Genomic DNA, 19,358 nt, shown 5'->3' with positions numbered 1-19,358 from the left:
AATTAACAAAAAAAATGTTGTGTGTTTGTTTACATGATAGGTTCAGAACATTAGCCAGTCAATGGAGGTGCTGGACCTGCGGACCTACAGAGATCTACAGTATGTAAGGAACACAGAGAGCCTAATGAAAGTGGTCGATGGAAAACTGAAGGTGGCCACTGAAAATCCCCGCAGCCTCAATCCAAAGGGCTTTCAGGTAATTGGCTGTGTGTCACCTTCTGTACACTGGACTCTGTAAACTAATTCTCAAGTGAATGCAGATACTGTTAATGTGAAATTGATTGCTAAACTTTAGCAGATGTAAAGCAATCTATTTCGCTCTTCACACACAATAAAATTTAGTAGGGACTTGATAGACTGCCACATTAACATTGATACACAAATTCTATTGCAGTACTATATCTTGAGTTATTGGGTCACGCACTGAGGTAGGCTAATCTAAGTAAATTCCATTCTCTTGAATTATTAAAAGCAGCAACCAAGAAGAAGAAGAGTGTTTTTTTTCTGTATTACTCTCTGCACCCGGCTTCTGTTACTACTTCATATACTTAACATTCTGGCGTCTGCTCTTAGATAGCAGGCACATATATTCACATTTATCTCTACCTTATCTCTATGGAAGCGAAGGCTTAGCTGCCATTATCAGTGGGCCTTTTTGTCTTCCTGTCAGGAAGCTGTCTTGCTCGGGCTTTCTCCACATTTCTCACACTCTTACAGATATGAGATGGGCCATAAAATTCTTTGATTAAAAGATGCCCTGATAAATGCTAAGTGTGCATTTCCACTGGGTCCATGTCTCAGCAACAAGACAAGCATGAATGGCTGTGTTTGGCTTTCAGTCCATTTTATGAAAGCCATGCCAATAAGGAAAATTAAGATGTCTTTGAAATTAGTCACTTCATCAGTAAAACTTTAGACTACTCAAATGTGCAGTGTGGGAAGTATAACCGTACTGCCTATGTCTGAATGAAAATCTAATATTTCTATTCTTTAAAAAAAACTGAATTTGACCAGAGCAGGTTGGCTGATAAATGTGTGCTGCTTAAAGATGCCAATGGCAGAATGTGGGAGATTAACGAGAGCAAATTTTCGCTGCTTGAAAAAGTGAATATTAGATTTATGATGTGGCGCCATGGGGCAGAGAGCTGCTCCATCACCAGATTTACGATAAACTCTAACAAGGAGGAAACAGCCCCTCCTGTGGCAGCACTTTATTGATGCACCTATTTCTCACTTGAGCCATCAAGCTTCCTCTCATTCAGCCTGCCTTCCATCGTGTGTCCTGCACTCCTACCGAAGGACACATTTTCCATCAGAAGCTGCATGCTCCTTAATTTATGCAAAATTTACCCAATCTTAACAGATGACAGTGAAAAGATTTGACCACAATGAAAGCATTATCTTAAATTAAGGGTTTCCAGTTCATACAGTTACCTGTAAATGAGAATAGATACCGTGTATTCATATGATAAATATAGACTACTCAAAAGGACAAGTGGGTAGAAGCTTGATCATTGCAGTGACTTAGCAAAATGTTTTGTTTAATTGTAAAATGCATTAATATTAGAAGATTAAGTGACAAGCAAAGCAAAAATTAAGATATCTGATAAAGTGAACTCTCAGAAAATGCCAGCAATGCACCCATGACATCTCATCAGAGGTCATGTGTGAGAGGAGTAAATCTGTGAAAAGAAAACATGTTATGTGCTAGCTGTTGAAGATTAAATGAAAAGATTCCCATTTGTGCAATCTCCTTTACTAACAACTGACAACTTAATCTCCTTTCCTCATTATTCCCCACTTCTCCATTTCCCCTTTTCTGCAATAGGAGTTGAAAGACAAGGTGACCCAGTTGCTTCCCTTGCTGCCAGTGTTGGAACAATACAAGGCTGATGCTAAGATGATCCTGCGGCTTCGCGAAGAAGTAAGGAATCTATCCTTGGTGCTTATGGCCATCCAAGAGGAGATGGGAGCCTACGACTACGAGGAGCTGCGCCAGAGAGTCCTGCTACTGGAGACCAGGCTCCACTCATGCATGCAGAAATTAGGTATTGAATATGTGCAGATGGCTCTGTGTAGGCAGTTTAGATTGAAACTCTCTATCAAAACAACATTATGACATTTAAGAGATTAAATGTTACTTGTGTTCAAAATTCTGTCGCATATCGTCCACATTTTCCATTTGTTCAAAGCTGAAATGATTTGCATAGGCTTAATGAATAATTGATTATGTTCTAATGTAATGTCATAGCTTAAACTGATGATTTTACACATATATTATAAAGTGATGACTTAACAAAAGAAGACTGCAGATAGAATTTCATCTTTAGCTCAGAAGTGTTTGTTATTGCAGATAAAGAGCAAATTCTTCGGTTCTTTCTGTAGAACAGATGAACCAAAGCCATCCTGCAAGGATTTGTTTACCTCCTGCAGGAACTCAGTTGGTTACAGAGGAGGAGGACATTCTGTTTGTTTCTCCAGATGAGACAGTTGCTGTATCCACTTTATTTTTAGCTATAAGTGGTCATTTTACTCGTAGATATGGGGAAAATTACATCCATTGTCAGATTATGTTTGTCAAATCACAATGCAGTTATATAATCACGACTTTAGCAGAGGAGAGAAGAAGCATGGATATGGCTTCACAATAATTGTGGGTTAACATGTCGTCACTGGACAGCAATGGTCCAACTATTGACCTAAATACCAAATAATAATTAAGACCATTTTTCCATTGTAAAGTGTACGTTTGTGGCGGAACTTTGGTTTTTCAAAGTCGTGGACCATAAAGGAGCCACGCTTAAAGTACATGTCCAGCATCCATGGATGGTTCTTTTTTTCAGTAATGTCTAGATTTCAGCAACCATTCATTGTTTGCTGTTGACTACAGCTTGAGATTTGAGCAAATATCTACATTCATATAAATTATAAAATTGGTCTTTGTTTAAGCACTAGTGAACTTAAAAAATAAAGAAATAGAATAGAATAAAGTTGTAATTTTTAACTAAGAAATTTAAACTTCTGAGTTCAAAAGGAACACACCACCGTGCTGCCGCTACCAGTCCATTTGGAATATCTGCATAAATAATTTTACTGTATCATTTTCTCTTCTTATTTTCTATGATTTATAAATATCACTATAGTTGTAAGACGTGTTTAAAGTCCTTTTATCCTTCAATAAAGTAGCAAACCAGCAGTCACTGGACAGAAGCACTGTAGGGACCAATTACATTTCAGCAGGGGCCAGTGCCCTTCTGGCCCCATCCCTGGATCTGCCCATGGTACATGAGTTGCAGTTCAAGTTATATTCTGGTTTACATGTTACAGAGCACACTCTGAATAACGATTGACTTCCATATTCCATTCCCTGTATCATTAAAAACTGTCAACTACTTGGGTCTCTCCCTTTTTTTCTTTTTTTAACCACAGTCATTCTGTTCTGCTGAGCCAGTGTTGCCAGATCTTGTGACAGAAACAAGCATCCCTATCTATAAAAACAAGCAACAGTGTTTTAAAGACAACCCTGAAGTTACTATTAATAAGCAGACTTGGCAACTCTCGAGCTTGGAGCAGGCATTGTAAACAGTACTGTGTGTCGCAAGATGTCTGGTAGGATGTTATTGCAAACAAGGTTTGCACATGTATACATAATGCAAGTATGTTTGGTATACTTCATAGAGACTAATTTAATTGTTGCTTACTCAGAATATGACCTAATTCGGGTTCAGAAAATGTTGTTTACATGGTGGTCTTTTATTCAGAATAAAACTTTGACTAGTATAATATCAGTATAATGTTGTGTATGTGAACAGAACCACTGTGTAGTAGAATATATGAATAAAAGACATTTTTGTTTCTGAAATAATTTGTTTTAAAAAGTCTATGAAGCATGATGTTGTCTGGTTACACAACAACTACTTTTGGAAGAATGTCGAAACAATGATAAAGATCCTCAGTGATTCACAGCTGACAATGAAAAGAGTATGGTTAAACAAAATGCTTATTTACACATTTGCTTTAATGAAACATTTTATAAAAGAAGAAATGTGTCATATTCTCTTCTGCTTCTCTGTACCTCAGGTTGTGGAAAGCTCACTGGTGTCAGTAATCCCATCACAGTACGTGCATCAGGTTCAAGGTTTGGCTCCTGGATGACGGACACCATGATACCCAGCTCAGACAACAGAGTGAGTCTCTCAGTCTTTCCCTCCCAATTTTGAAGCTCAAGAAGCACAGAGGATAAACAAAGTCGACTGAACTTTTATCAACAAAAAAGAATATTCCCCACAGCAGTGCTGTGATTGACTGCTTTGCCTGAGTAGGACTTCTTGTGAACTCTAAGAGGAGGGACTCAGAGAGAAATGGGTATGCAAAGCTTAGTTGCTGATAGATTGCATCTCTCTTCCTCCTCTCTGTCTTCCTCTAGCATTACAAACTTCAGCTGATTAATCACTTCATCGTCACAGGATAAATGGATGGGTTGTTTGGGCTAAAGTTTTCTCAATCACCTAGGTAATTACCAGGAGTGTTCTGAGATGCTCTAGACTTAATAGTAATGGCTGATTGAAATGGCTAATGATTACAGATGTCATGCAGGTATACATGGGTTGGAAATATGGGAAGAAGAATACTCAAAGGAGGAAATAAAGAGAAAATAATACTGGGATATGAGACAGAAGAGGAGGGGATTATTAGGAGAAAATAAAAGCTGATCAAGTTTAAGAGGAGAGATGCGTTTGACCTTTCTCCTGACTACAATAAATCATAACAGGCTAAACAGCTACTGCGAGCAGAAAAGGTCAGTTCCTGTGACTAAATGCACTGATCTTTGTCTTTAATCACCAGAATTGCTGAGATCATGTTAGACTCTTTAGATCAGTCTCTCACTGCATTAATAGGCAGATACATCAACATCTGCGGCAATCATCATAATCACATTTGAAAATTGTTGCTCAGGAGCCAAACAGACGGGGGGGGGGACTTAGTTTAAATGTGCCAGAGCTTTAGCCTGGCTCAGCTCCTGCCTCCTGTGCAGCTTTAAGGACTGATTTAGCAAACATAGGAGAAACAATGCTTAATGCTCCACAACCCCACCCCCTTCTCCCATAACAATTCTTTCCCCTCACTGCAATTGAAGAGAGCCTTTTCTACACCGAAGAATCAGACAAGAGTAGGACAAGAGAAAGCGATTGTTGGAAGATAATCAGAAAAAGAACTTCATTTTGGCAAAGCTCTCCTTGATATGTCAAGAACAAAATAAATATCTAATCCAAGTGGAAGCACTGAGGGAATGAGATGGGAGATGTAGCTAGAGAGGCGCAATGTCAGTAGAGAGATCCGCTGAGAGTGCTTGAGGAAAAAGACAGAGTTGCTAAATGGATTGATTTTCTTTAAATGTGGACTGGAAAGGGCAGGGAGCACGAGCAGTGGTCGCCTGCAAAGCGCAAGCAACAGGTTCATTCACATACTAGACAGATCAATAGTTCTGCACACACATTAGTGTATTCACAACTGTATAAAGGCAAACGCTCAACCCCAAACAAGTAGATGCACCAGACACACTCATCAATTTCACTTTGCTTTTGGGAGTTCTGCCAGTGATGATAAAACATAATCCCAAAGGGCGATCATGCAGAGAGATGTGGCAGGTGCAACACAACAATAATCTCCTGTAAGCTTCACATCTTTTCATTAGGTCCTTTAGTTTGACCTCTATTTTCAGCAGGGGTTCATTTTTGTTCTTTTTTTTTTTGACAGGTGTGGTCCATGGATGGTTACTTCAAGGGGAGACGTGTCCTGGAATACCGCACGATGAATGATTTCATGAAGGGCCAGAACTTTGTGCAACACTTGCTTCCACACCCATGGGCAGGCACCGGCCACGTGGTCTACAACGGCTCGCTGTATTACAACAAGTACCAGAGCAACATTATCATCAAGTACCATTTCCGTTCTCGAAGCGTGCTGGTGCAGCGCAGTCTTAGCGGGGCCGGCTATAACAACACATTCCCCTACTCCTGGGGGGGCTCCTCTGACATCGACCTGATGGCTGACGAGAACGGCCTTTGGGCTGTTTACACCACCATCCCCAATGCTGGGAACATTGTCATCAGCCGCCTGGAGCCCCAGAGTCTGGAGGTGCAGCAGACCTGGGACACTGGCTTTCCTAAGCGCAGTGCTGGGGAGTCTTTTATGATCTGCGGCACACTTTATGTTACCAACTCCCACCTAGCTGGTGCCAAGATCTACTTTGCCTACTACACCAACACATCAACCTATGAATACACAGACATCCCATTCCACAATCAGTACTCCCACATCTCCATGATGGACTATAACCCCAGGGAGAGGGTCTTGTACACCTGGAACAACGGACACCAAGTGCTCTATAATGTCACACTCTTCCAGGTTATTAAGACTTCTGGGGACTGAAGGCCTAAAGAAACAACCCACTCAAATAATGCTGTGATCATTGTTCAGGTGGGACAAAGGAGCTGGGTGGAGGTGGGTACATGATTTAGGAGGTGTGGGTTGGGGGCCTTAAACTGTGGGCATAGGCTTGGATTTTTTTTAAAGAATTACAATCTTCATAGAGTGCTATTATTCACATTCTCAAAATAGACTCTGATAGCAGGGTCGGTAAAGATATAAAGACTGAGCGGTTCTTCTTTTTTTTTCTTGATGTGATGAGTAAGCATGGTTCTTTTTATTTGTGAAGACAAATAAACATCCTCTTTACCATTTATGATGTTGAATTTTCATTGTTTCTCTGTGAAAAAACAAGACTTAATACCTAAATGACACAAAGAGATCAAATATTAATTTTGTAACCATCACTGTTGTGGTTTTTCTATTTCCTCTAAAAATGGAGAGGAGTGGGTATCAGTGTTATGATTCGCTAGATTAATGATATGAGAGACACAAAAACAACAGCAATAATAACGATGATGATGAAATAATAATTTCTTAAAATCTTAAATGCTAAAATTATTCTTAATGTGGAATTATTATTTTCATCACATAAGTACTGAGTGGCTTTGAGTTCTACAGACAAATCATAACACAATATGATGTGTTATCACAATTGTGAGGTGACACAATGTGAATGCCGACAAGATAATCTCTAGTGCTGCATTACTCCATATCTTTGAAAACATTCCACCTTTTTAAAAAAGCCAGCTCAGAGGCTTCTTTGAATTCCTGGCAATAAAACTGTCGGCTTCTATGAACACAAATGTGTTCAATTTAACACCAACAGCCACCTCTTTCATTTAATTTTATCCTGGTGATTGAGAGGGAAAGCAAAACATTTGGTAAAAGGCATAAGTGTTGGTGTAAAGGTTTCACAAAGAACACAAGGGATAACAGAAATGTAAAGGGTATTTACAGTTGAGCAGAGAAATGACACATCACTGTTAGTGTTGCTTGTCAAGCTCCAATCTACTTTAATCTTGTTAGTTGCACTGTTTTTCCCTGGAGCTCTCTGCAGAAAATTGTTTAACCCTTTGATATTCCTCACTGAGAAGAAAGCAAAGAATAAATGTTACTTTGCATTTTATTTTCCTTGAGGAAATTATAAGAACACTAAATGTTTTTAAGAAATGGTTGAGCTATCACTTCATGATAGAATTATCAAAAATATCAAACTGTTTTTAGAAGCACATACCTAAACTAAGTGGTACAGGTGGCTCTGGCAGGTTTATCTACACACATTTTTGATGACATACGAAATTGTCAAACTGCACACGTTTTACTGTGTATTGCTCATTATTTACGACTGAAAATATTCCTGAGGCCAATCAGACATTTTCTGTTGTATAGAGGACAGTTTAGCAAAACAAGACAGCAGCCAACTGTGGCATTATTTTACTCCTTTCATGTTCAAGCTCTCTAAGGATGCATCCATTATTTGCAGTGGACCCTGAAGATGTCAAATTAGATAGGAGGTCCCAGTTATTTGTCCTTTGTAACCATGGTGATCCTATTCATCCTAGATGACCTTTCTATCAACAAGGGCTGTGCTGGAGAGAACCTCTATGAGTGCATACACTGCACTGGCTGACATTTAAGGCACAATACAGAACAAAATTATACAATATCAGGTAAAAATAGTGTTGTGTAATCTATATAGTGAAAGGGGACATAATGTGGTTGTGATATTGAAATGATTTTGTAACAAATGCAGGTATTGAGGGAACTGGTCAATAAACAAACTCAGAAATTATGTATTAATGTTTAAAATGCTTCCACTGTAAAAATCAAGTCAACTACTCTATATTTTCCTACTGGTAAGATAGAAAATAAAAAAAAATTGGACTGCAACAGCTGCTGAGGAAAAGCTAAGAGTAAAGCCTACGCCATAAGTGCAGGCAATTCTAAAACAGTGTAGCGAGACATGCTTAACAGACTTTTTGGGGGGGGGGTTTTGGTAAGACTAAACAGTTTCACCGGCACTAAAAGGTACAAAATGTTCTACATGATTGGCTATGGCAATGACTGTGTAAGAGGGTAGTAGACTTTCCAGCCAACAAACAATTCTCCTTAACTAGCAGCAGTGAAAGAAGAGCTGACTGCACACAGATAATGCAATCTCTGCTATCACACAAATTGAAATTGGAAAAAGTTATTCATCTGAAAAAAAGAACATCTATCTGTTCGCAGCAAGGACCTTCTTTTGTAAGACATGCAGCTAACTGGCTCCCACAGCGGACACTGAGGGGACTATTATAAAATATTTAATTCCTTTGAACAGCACATTTAGTTACAATAAAGAAGATTTTTTATTTATTCTGTCAGCTTACTTATGGATAATTGCTTTTTCATTTTTAATTTATTTTCCTCACATGGTGTCATATTTCTGAGCTCAATGGGAAACAAAAAGGTGTTACAGTATCACTAAGTGTTGAAGAAAAATATTGGATTTTTCTAATTTGAATATCTTTTAGTTAACATTGCTTTCGTAAGTTCCATTCACTGTGCCAAAAGATGCTCAGACCAGTGGGTAGTAGCCAATGTAGTAATAATACTGATTAAAGATTGTTGTGTGATGAACAGTCACACATCATTATGGTAAGCCAGCTTGAGTATTGTATCACTGTTTTCGTGTCAGAGCAGATTGCCTCCAGCTTAGACCAACTTGTCAGTACACGGCCATAGCTGTTCAGCAACAGAGCTTACCTGTCCTGTGTGCTCCAGCTTGAGAGTAATACAAAAACTGGACAAAAAGCAATGGTAATGACTCCTCCGACCTAAAATGATACTGACAAAAAAAATGTCATCATTGTGTATTTGTTAAATTTGGACAGAGTGGAGTCTCAGAGTAATTTTGTGTCCAGGCTATAAAGCCTCTACAGAATTAATGTGTTTGTTCCAGTTTTTCCTCCTTTTATTCATCTCTATCTTCTTGTCTGCACCTATAGCTTGCTCTGTAATGATCAAGTTCATGTTTGGACTAAAATGTGTTCAAACTAACTAAACAAAACTAAGTCTGTTTCCATCTGCGTAATTGCAACATTTGGTTTATGCTTTAAACATATCCAAAGTTTCCTGGTTTTAAAGTCTCATCACGAGAGATCTGCATCCCAAAAATGACTTGGGAGGGTTAGATGAAATTCCACATTTCTTCAGGAAATTTAAATTTGTCAATCTGTTTTAATTTCACAAGCAAGTGCATATTTGATGTTCGGAATTGTGGTGGAGTCAATAAAACATGACCAACCAGTCAAAAAGTGATAACAGTTCAAAGGCTCACAGTTATCTTGCTACAAATCACCTGCAGCATCTGAGTGCGATCAGATCTAGTGAGACAATTCTGATCAGAGGGAAGAGGCGTGAGAATAACTGTGAGATGTAACACCACTGTTACACTGCCCTGCACATGCACCTATACATGTGAATTTGTTGTCACTTTATAGGCTGACAAAAGACACCTCCAGAAGCCACCAAAAATGTCAAAAGACAATATTGTGTAATTTTACACGACCTAGCAAGAATTGGACTGCATGTTTGTTTATGCTATGATATCTGTGAAGAACAAACACGCTCACAAAAGACAAAACAAATAGAAATGCTCTAGTTTATCTTTAATACAGTTTAGTTTTCCTAATGAATAGTTTTGAAGGATTTTAATATTTGATCTGAATGATTATATATATTACAGTTGCATATATTGCATACACTTTGAAACACTTCAAAAACAAGATTTTGGGGTGAAATTTGCAAAAACTAATCAAATATCCTCAAGAAGAACTTACCTAACAAAGGTTGCATAATCAAGGCAAAGACAAAAATACTAAAGTGATAACTTTCATTTCAATCTCTGATGAATACTATATTATGGATGAACAAGCTGTTGTTGCAAAGTTTTAGATTTCCCGTCAGTCTTATATATACAAAGCACTAAAGTAAATGTTTGAGTTACATAAATATGTTTGATTAATTATATTATAAGAAAGAATCAACCACAGCTTAAATCCTGTACAGAGCAGATGGAGAAATTGCCGTTATTATATTCTTTTGAGGAATATAAACCTGCACATTGTATCTTAAGAGCCAACCAAAGCAAACATGACAAAACAAGAAAGCTGATCAGTTGTGATCAACTGTGAAGCTAACTCTGCATCTGTCTGTCACCCTCCTGTTTATCTGTGCTTTCTCCAGCAGTAAGATCCAAGCTGATATTTATTCGTCCCATGTTTTGCTCGTACGCATTATCTCTGCGCCCACACTTCCTCCAGTAGCATTATTTTGCATCTCTAGCTGCATCTGCCATTGTTGTCTTTTTTGTTTGTTTTTTTGTTTATTTGGACAACAATAACAACATAACTTGTTTGCTTTTATAAATTAGCCAAAAAATGGGAGTAGGATTTTGTCAGCACAATGCCTGCTTGTTTATGTATGGTCTTAAAAAGAGGTCATGGGAGAGCATTCCTTACAAGTTAGCACTAATGTCTGAGTATACAACATGGTGCATGTTCTTAGTCAATAGTTACTTTGCTAGAACATTTCTTTAATACAAAACCGAAAGATCCTTAGGGAAAACAAAAGAAACAACTTTAAAATGAAAGTTTGAAGAGATTTTTCAGCATAAACATCCTTCATTAATGCAGAGCAGAACCCAAAGAGAACAACTGACTGCACAGTGGCTTTGCCAATTTGATTTACTTAAAGTGGCCATGAGCATGCATTTCTACATGGGCTTGAACAGATTGAGTGCAGGTGGCAGCAGATAACTGCTTTGATAGAGTGCATAGGTTGATTCATAGGCAGAAGCAGAAATGCAGACACCAACTCAAGAATTAAGTAAACCCAGTTCCTACTTGAGATATGCCTCCATCCTCTGAAGAGTTTGTTTTGATGAAAACACAATCTTTCGTGTGAATGGAACTGGTAACACAACCAAGCATATCCCACACCTCAGATTTTTCTTCATATTTCTGAGACTGGCTCCAAGTAGCAGTGACACTCTGCATGTAGAGGTGCAACTACAAAGGACCAATGTAGCGAGTTTGCAGAACCATGTTCAAGCTTTAACTTATTTTGCACTTCTGTACCTGTTCTACTTGTTACTGTTGGATTTGGCACATATTTGTGCCATTAATTCTAGCTGAAACTTGAATGTTGTTCTTCATTTGTTAGTCGCTTTGGATAAAAGTGTCTAAATTACTAAATGTAAATGTTATGCTCCACTTATAAAGAGCCTCAGTATTAAATACATATCAAATATACAGAGCTGTGTAACTTAAAACTCCTTCCATTGTATCTCCCTCTCCAACATCCAAATGTTTAGCATCAAGCACATTTTGCAAGTTCTTTGCAGCCCTCAGTCCAGAGGGACCCACAGCCTCATGAATATAAGTCTTAATTCCGACATCTACTTCCTCAAAGTCTGTCTGCTGGGTCCAGGCTGGCCGGATTCTACATAACGAGATCTATGTTAAAAAAGCATCACATACTCTGAAGGATATACTTATTTTATTTTACACGAACCACATGTCCTCATGTCATTCTGTCACAAAAATTGTATTTTTCACTCTAATTATTCAGGCTGGAAATAGTTTCTGTCTGCATGTTGCTCAGCTGCACTTTCTTGCGAGATCTCACTACAGATATAACTCAGCAAGGCTAAATATATTGTATGACCCAAATCCAACCCACATACACTTGGATTTCGATTTAAAATCAATAGCTCACTTATCTCTACCAGTAAAATGATTTTGTCCATCTACACAATGTTCACAACACTTTCATTTTACTGACTAAAAGTTTATGCCATTTCAATATTTTAGTAGGCTACTGCTTGAAATGGGTTATCTTGTTAGTGTAGAGAATTTCTGGCCAAGATGATTGTGATTACCTTTAAAGAAATTCAAACAAGCCAAGACGTTTTATTCCCTGACTGAATGAGAAGGCAAAGCAGCCAGACCATTTTCCACCATTGCCACAGTGTTGTGGACATGGTCTGACTTCTCCGACAATATGTTTATAGTGTACTTAGAGTCTAGGCTCTGACTTTGTTGCTCCCTGAGCACATTCAACTCTTAAGTAGGGATTATGGTGCCTCACAGCCCAGAAGCTATTATAATTGCATAGTATCATACACAAATGAGTGACTTGATATTTTCTCCCATTTCAACACAGGATAAAAACAGCTTAACCTACTTTAACTGAAATTACCTTAAAGCATCATAATCTTTTAAATATTTACTTTTTATAAACTAGCTTTTGCGCAAGGCAGAAATTGTAATCAAGTAGAGGATTTTGGCATTGTTTTAGCATGCTAGGTTAAGATTTCAACTGTGAAGGGCATGATACAGGTGTTTATCAAAAGAGCCTATTTTCTCAGACAGGATGTACCAAATACCACAGTAATAAACAACTCAGTATTAGAAGTACAGGAAGAATTATGACCAGCAATGAAATATAAGCAATATTAAGTGAGAAAATTGAGAGTCCAGGCAAGATAAGTGAAGGGCTCTATGAGGGAGACAGACAGAGTGGCAGACAAAGTGAAACCCAGACTTGGTGTGAAGACTGTCAGATGGGTCCTTTAGGTTGTATGTCACTGAAACAAGATGCGGTTCTCTTCACCACAAAATCAAAAGAGATGAGAGAGGTTCCCAGAAGAGATAGAACCTTTTTATGTTTATAGATGATTGGCAAAAGAGGGAAATCCCTTTCACAGATCTGTAGTGGTCTGTGGCTAAAATACAAAACTCAATGCAATAAGATTAAAGGGCCAAATCAAAAGCCATCTCTTCATTGGTTCCAGTATCTCACTCTGTTGTGGTGGATCACACAGGTATAGTTGCACCAAGCGTGAGTCATATATATCCATGTAACATATTGCTCTATTGCTTTTTGGTTTTAATGAGAGATATACAAGATTTTTTTTCACGATAAGCCCAATAATACATAATAAATACATTTGCTTGCTGTGAGATAATTCTCAATGGAATCAGTTGTGCTGCTGCGGTTCACACCTGCCTCACCAGATGTTAGAAGATAACTTTACCTCAAATCAGTCCATCTGGCTGAGCATCAGAGTAGCATAAAAGATGCACACAGGCTTATAATAAAACTACACAGTAACGCTTAACACATAACAAGCTCTGGCCTACAAAATATAATATAATGCTGTTCAAACAAGGGTTCAATCCGAGTGGAAACAAAAAAGCACTTTTACTTTAGTAAAGTAACAGGGCTGTTACCCTTCACCCTTTACTTTAATAAAGGATCTAACAGCTTCTCCTAACACTGCTTATACATTTTAAAACTAGTGTCTATGTTCTCTGTTGGAATTGGAAGAAAATGGACAAGAAATGTTAAGAAGAGATTTCACAGAGTGAACTTTGTTTGCATTGTAATTTCAAACAAAGAGTCAAGCAATCAAGTGATAAATTGCTTGACAGCACTTTCAGTCCCATGAGTAGGGCTGGCAGCTTCAATCTATAAACTTGATAAGCAATTTTTTTCTTAAAAGACAGGATTGGTTCCCCACAGCCTGAAGGGTAGTTGAACATCATTCCTTCCTGTTGTATGTAAGGTTGTCTCTGGGAGGAACAGTTACAGTCAGAATTCAGTGTCAGAGAACAGGATAAACAAGCTGCTTGTGGCAATGAGAAAGGGGTCATTATTCTTGTTTTAGCTGGTCTTCCCAAATTCTATTAACTTGCATGTACATGCTAACTATGGATAAAAAAAAGGGTCCTGGTCCTTTACATAATTAATTATATTAACTAAAAGCAACAGATGACATTATATGTACATTAAAAGTAAAGAGCTGTTGTTCCAATTTATTATTATTTTTGTTTATTTCTAGTTATGTTATCAAAAACGTCTCCCAGTTTGATCAAGATAAAATAAAAGTCTTGCACTTCCCACCGAAAGTGTAAATTTAGTTATATACACGTTTATTTAGTCTCAGTTGTTTTTATGTATTCTACACCCTGCTCTCTCCTTCTGCCATCATTGTTTCACCCAATTAATAAGATAGAGGCAATGCATAAAATGTTTATTTATATCTTCATAAATATATCATAAAGCATTATGAGATTTTCACACTGGTTCTAAAAGTTGAGAACAACACTCCTGTTCAGCTGGGGGAAATTAGCCATGGACCTGGGATGGATCCAGCCTCGGATCCAGCATCAGAGGGGCCCCCAGTCAGGATTCAAACCAGGAGCCTTTTTGTGTGTGGTGGTTAGCACTGTCGCCTCACAGCAAAAAAAAGATTCCTGGTTCGCACCTCAGCTTCGACCTTCGTGTCTGCATGTTCTCATTGTTCATGCATGCACGTGTTTGTTCTTGGTATTTCAGCTTCCTCCCACAGTCCTGAATACATTTCAGGTAATTGGCGACTCTAAATTTACGGATATCTAGTTTGGCTTTCTTTATCTGCTCATAGGACTTGTGTCACATTTATGCAGATGCAAAGAACATTTTAAAGGTGACACAAAGCAGCATTTCATTTTTTCTTATAAACAATTTTTTGTTCCCTTAAATTTTATTGAGCACCGCTGACTATATTACATCTCTTTTGATAGCTGCTATGTAGGTCTGCAGTTTTGTAACATTACAGGGACTACACAAATAATATAGACATTGGCAAGCGTTCCATTTTCATTTAGTTTCATCTCAGTCACAGCTGGAGTAATAAGGTATAAAATTTTATGAAAAACGTATTACTTCTTGTGATCCTCTTTTATCATGTCAGCATGTCTTTTGAAGCAATATAAGATATTTCATGTCTCTTGCTAATTTTTTTGTTGTTTTTGTTAGTTTCTCCTTCGGTGTCAGCTGAATCTTGCTCTAAGTTGAGTGGACAGAGTGCAAACCCACATTGCTCCTACAAACTGTTCTATAATTCATACCTAAAGAATATATATTCAGTTTTAAGCATCCCATACATCTTCATCATGCCAACGAATTCATAAAATGATTTCCTCACACCTCACACACTCATTAAAACATATTGAGCTTGACAGTAATAGGTGTTTAGGTATTCATTTATGGGAGAAAGCACAAAAGGCTTAAAGTGAAATCACTGAGGAAATAAATCCATGAGGGTGGACCCGTATTGGTGTCATTATTTCTCTTCAACATCACAGCCAATGTACATTTTTGAATGAATAAGCAGAAAAATAGAGGTTCTCACAAGAGAAATTATGTATTTTCCGTCTCAGCTGCAACATCACAAGTCCCCTTCTCTGACACTTCCGGAGAAGCACAAAGTAAAGATAATGAAAAAAGAGTCGTCTCAGCCCCACCCGCTAACAAACATTGCAGACCTCACGCACTGTCCAAAATCAATATGCAAATTGGAGCAAGTGCTGTGATCAGGATGCTTTACAGATCCGGTTATTAAATTAATCTTCTTAAAAACAAGCGGCAGGAACTGCTGAGGTAGTCAATAGGTTTTTCCCCTATCTTCGCATATTAATGAGCCTTTATCAGTTTTGAGTTCATCACAGCAGGGAGATGGAGGAACGTTGTGATGGCACGGCCTCCCCAGTGGCAGGCCACCTCACTCTGCAGTCACAGGGTCATCCATCACCAAAGCAGCTCCAGCACACAGGGGAACCAGCATCTTTATATCATCTTGCTGCCCTGCCCTGCCATCACAATCTCTCTGAAGCTTCACACCAAGACGTTATGATTAAGTTTCGCAGTGACAGCAACAGGTGATGTCACACAACAGCCAAGCGCAGCAGTCTCTGAGGAGCAGCACTGCCAAGCAACTACATTTCCTGGTGATAGTTGCAGGCAGATACACGGTGTGTCGTATGTTCACAGCAAAGGACACTGACACCTACTCAAGGAGAAAGGAGGTCTCAATGGTAGGACAGTAACAGTTTGCAAAAGCAAATTAAATTGACAGTCTGCTGTTGTAGGATACCATCACAAAAAGCTCTCATATTAAAACAGTTTTCCGCAATGTAAAAACAATTTAATTCCAAAAAACAAATCAGCAAATAAGAGAGCAGGTGAAATGAAGGTTTCATCTGGGGAGATGAGTGGGAACAATTGAGTTGTTTGTTTGACTTGCTTCCTTTTATTTGTGGCCAAAGTGATCTTCGGCAAAGACTGAAAAGGGGGGACATTAGCAAACCAGCTAGCATCATTACAGCAATTACTTGGAAATCAAATGGCCACAGGGAGCAATTATGTGCTTTGTGTTTACAACTGAGCATAGAAAAGACATGAGGGAAGAGATGGAAAGTAGACACAAGGGACAAAAAGCTATAGGCAAGTAGGAGGAAATAAAGTAGCCTAATAGTGCACGATGAGGACGCGATGAGAAAGAAGAGGCCGCAGATGAGGAGAGTGGCAATCAGGTATGTGAGAGCAGAGGAAGTGGAATCAAGTGAAAAATAGTGAGCAAAAGTGGAAGAACAAAATAGCTAGTGGCTCTTCATGGAATACGTGATTACTTGAATTTCTTATAGAGCATCTCCTGAGGTCCACTGAGGCGTACACTTTCAGTGTTTCTACAGTGCACAGTGAAAATGAGTACACCCCTGTTGAAAAGTAACATTTTGAACAATATTTTAATACACACACAAGTTATTCCCAAAACGTGCATAGAGTAAGTTTAATACAACATCTGTTCAGCTTACAACAGAAAAGAAAGGTCAATAATATAACTTAAATGACATATTTGTCCATTTTTGTGAAATTATGCTGGTGCAAAAGTGAGTACACCCCTATGTTAAAACTCCCTGAGAATGGGCCGTGTTGGCCCGAAATGTCATGAAATGAAAAGGCATTAAAAGGGAGGTCATCGTTGTGCGTTTCATCCTTGCCTTACATTGAAATTTTACATTTTGAGTCTGCACCAGGCTAAAAGAAACGTGTGTGAGATTTGACTGAAATCCTATGGAGAGTATCATGATCTGCTTCAGTAGTCACAGTACATGTTGACAAGCATGTTTCTTTTGGTGAAATTCAGCTTCCTACTGTTCAGATCACAGGACATGGTTCCAGCAATCCATATCCTTAGTTTGTTTGTCTCTGATGAGACAATGATAAACAAATTTGCTTTCGATGGTGTCAAGCCTGTGTGGTGGTAAAAAGTGATTTGTACAAAGAAAAGTGCCCCATGCTTAAAGTCAAGCATAGTAGTGGGAGTGACATGGTTTGGGGCTGTATGGATGCCATCAACAGTAGGAAGCTGAATTTCACCAAAAGAAACATGCTTGTCAACATGTACTGTGACTACTGAAGCAGATCATGATACTCTCCATAGGATTTCAGTCAAATCTCACACACGTCTCTTTTAGCCTGGTGCAGACTCAAAATGTAAAATTTCAATGTAAGGCAAGGATGAAACGCACAACGATGACCTCCCTTTTAATGCCTTTTCATTTCATGACATTTCGGGCCAACACGGCCCATTCTCAGGGAGTTTTAACATAGGGGTGTACTCACTTTTGCACCAGCATAATTTCACAAAAATGGACAAATATGTCATTTAAGTTATATTATTGACCTTTCTTTTCTGTTGTAAGCTGAACAGATGTTGTATTAAACTTACTCTATGCACGTTTTGGGAATAACTTGTGTGTATTAAAATATTGTTCAAAATGTTACTTTTCAACAGGGGTGTACTCATTTTCACTGTGCACTGTATGTCCCCAATGTGGATACTGCAGATGTGAGCTGGCTTGCTGATACAGTCAGGCTGAGTCTGGGGCTCAGCTGATAAGAATGAGGTGAAGGAGGTCACTGAGACCTCTGTACTGAGACATAGCTGCCGGTCAATTCAATTTCCTTAAGGACACAGATGTCCAAGCTGCAATCAAAACAATTCATATTACTGGCAGTCTCCTTTTGCCCTTTTCTGAGTCTCAGCAGGGGAGAACAGAAAAAAGATAGAGGAGAAAAGCAAAGAAGAGAGGATGTCAAGAGACAATTGTTAACTGTTGGTGGACACTGTAGAGGTAACTGTAATGGTGCAGAAAAGCTTAATTTCCTGACACTGTTATTGTTACAAGAGACCAAATCCCAGCTGATCACAAGAGACAATTAGAAGAGGAATATCAGAGAACAAATGCAAAAACAGCCTCAGTAAAGCTTAAGCACTCAGACAAACAGGGTAACACTGTTGGGATGTTCATGGTTCTGAAAGAAAAGAATCAATCTCCCCACAGCTCTTTAATTATTCATATCAGTGTATGCTTGACTTTCAGCAAAAAGGAGAAATATATACATACAGGCCACCCAGCGGATCAAACATAACTCCGAGAATAAAGACACCAAACCACCCTCTTATACAAAGAAAAAAAAAAGAGGGGTAAATGGGAAGAACAGGAGGAAGTAAACAGATAAGAAGTATAACAGATTGGATTTTAAGGATGTCTGTAGAGACCCTAAGACCCAGTGGACAATGAAAAATTTAAAGTTTACATCCTCTGGTTAGAGTGAGCACAGTTTGTAATTTTCTTGACAACTTAATGCTGTCAAACAGTCCCAAAGAGTTCAAAATCCTTTGGAACGATTCAGTTTCTCTAATGATGCTTTAGAGATTAGCTTCTCTCAGGACTGCCATAATGACTCAGTTAAGCCAACATTTTAGCAGCAGAGGTTCAACTGCTGGTTACACTGATGAAACATAATGAAAACCATGTTCGGATTTTGGTTTTACATAAGTGCTTACTGAACCCCACGCTGGAGGTCCAGAGCTTGCCAGCAGATATTGATGTCTTATGGACACTGCTGAAGGATTTAGATTTACTGTAAGCATAGACAGTACCAGACCAGTCTCTTCTGAAATCATCAGACAAAAGAGGTCAAGAAATCTGATCAGCTTTTGAATTCATCTACTCAGTGACAATTCAAAAAAGTTTGGTACTAGCTGG

At 38.5% G+C, this 19,358-nt stretch overlaps 1 protein-coding gene across 2 annotated transcripts in view; it reads left to right on the top strand.

Annotated features, from left to right (window-relative positions):
- olfm2a (olfactomedin 2a) overlaps positions 1-6,745 on the top strand; it is a 55,318-nt gene extending 48,573 nt beyond the window's left edge. For both annotated transcript variants that reach the window (XM_075454314.1, XM_075454313.1), the window contains exons 3-6: positions 41-196; positions 1,829-2,048; positions 4,081-4,187; positions 5,758-6,745. In XM_075454314.1, coding sequence (XP_075310429.1) covers positions 41-196; positions 1,829-2,048; positions 4,081-4,187; positions 5,758-6,432 — 1,158 coding nt within the window. In that variant the 3' untranslated portion in view covers positions 6,433-6,745. The remainder of the gene's footprint in view (positions 1-40; positions 197-1,828; positions 2,049-4,080; positions 4,188-5,757) is intronic.
- Positions 6,746-19,358: the final 12,613 nt, after the last annotated feature.

Source organism: Odontesthes bonariensis, chromosome 21 (genome assembly GCF_027942865.1).
Source record: "Odontesthes bonariensis isolate fOdoBon6 chromosome 21, fOdoBon6.hap1, whole genome shotgun sequence".
Taxonomy (NCBI): Eukaryota; Metazoa; Chordata; class Actinopteri; order Atheriniformes; family Atherinopsidae; genus Odontesthes; species Odontesthes bonariensis.
Note: the sequence above shows the minus strand (reverse complement) of the source record. Positions and strands in the feature narration are given on the sequence as shown.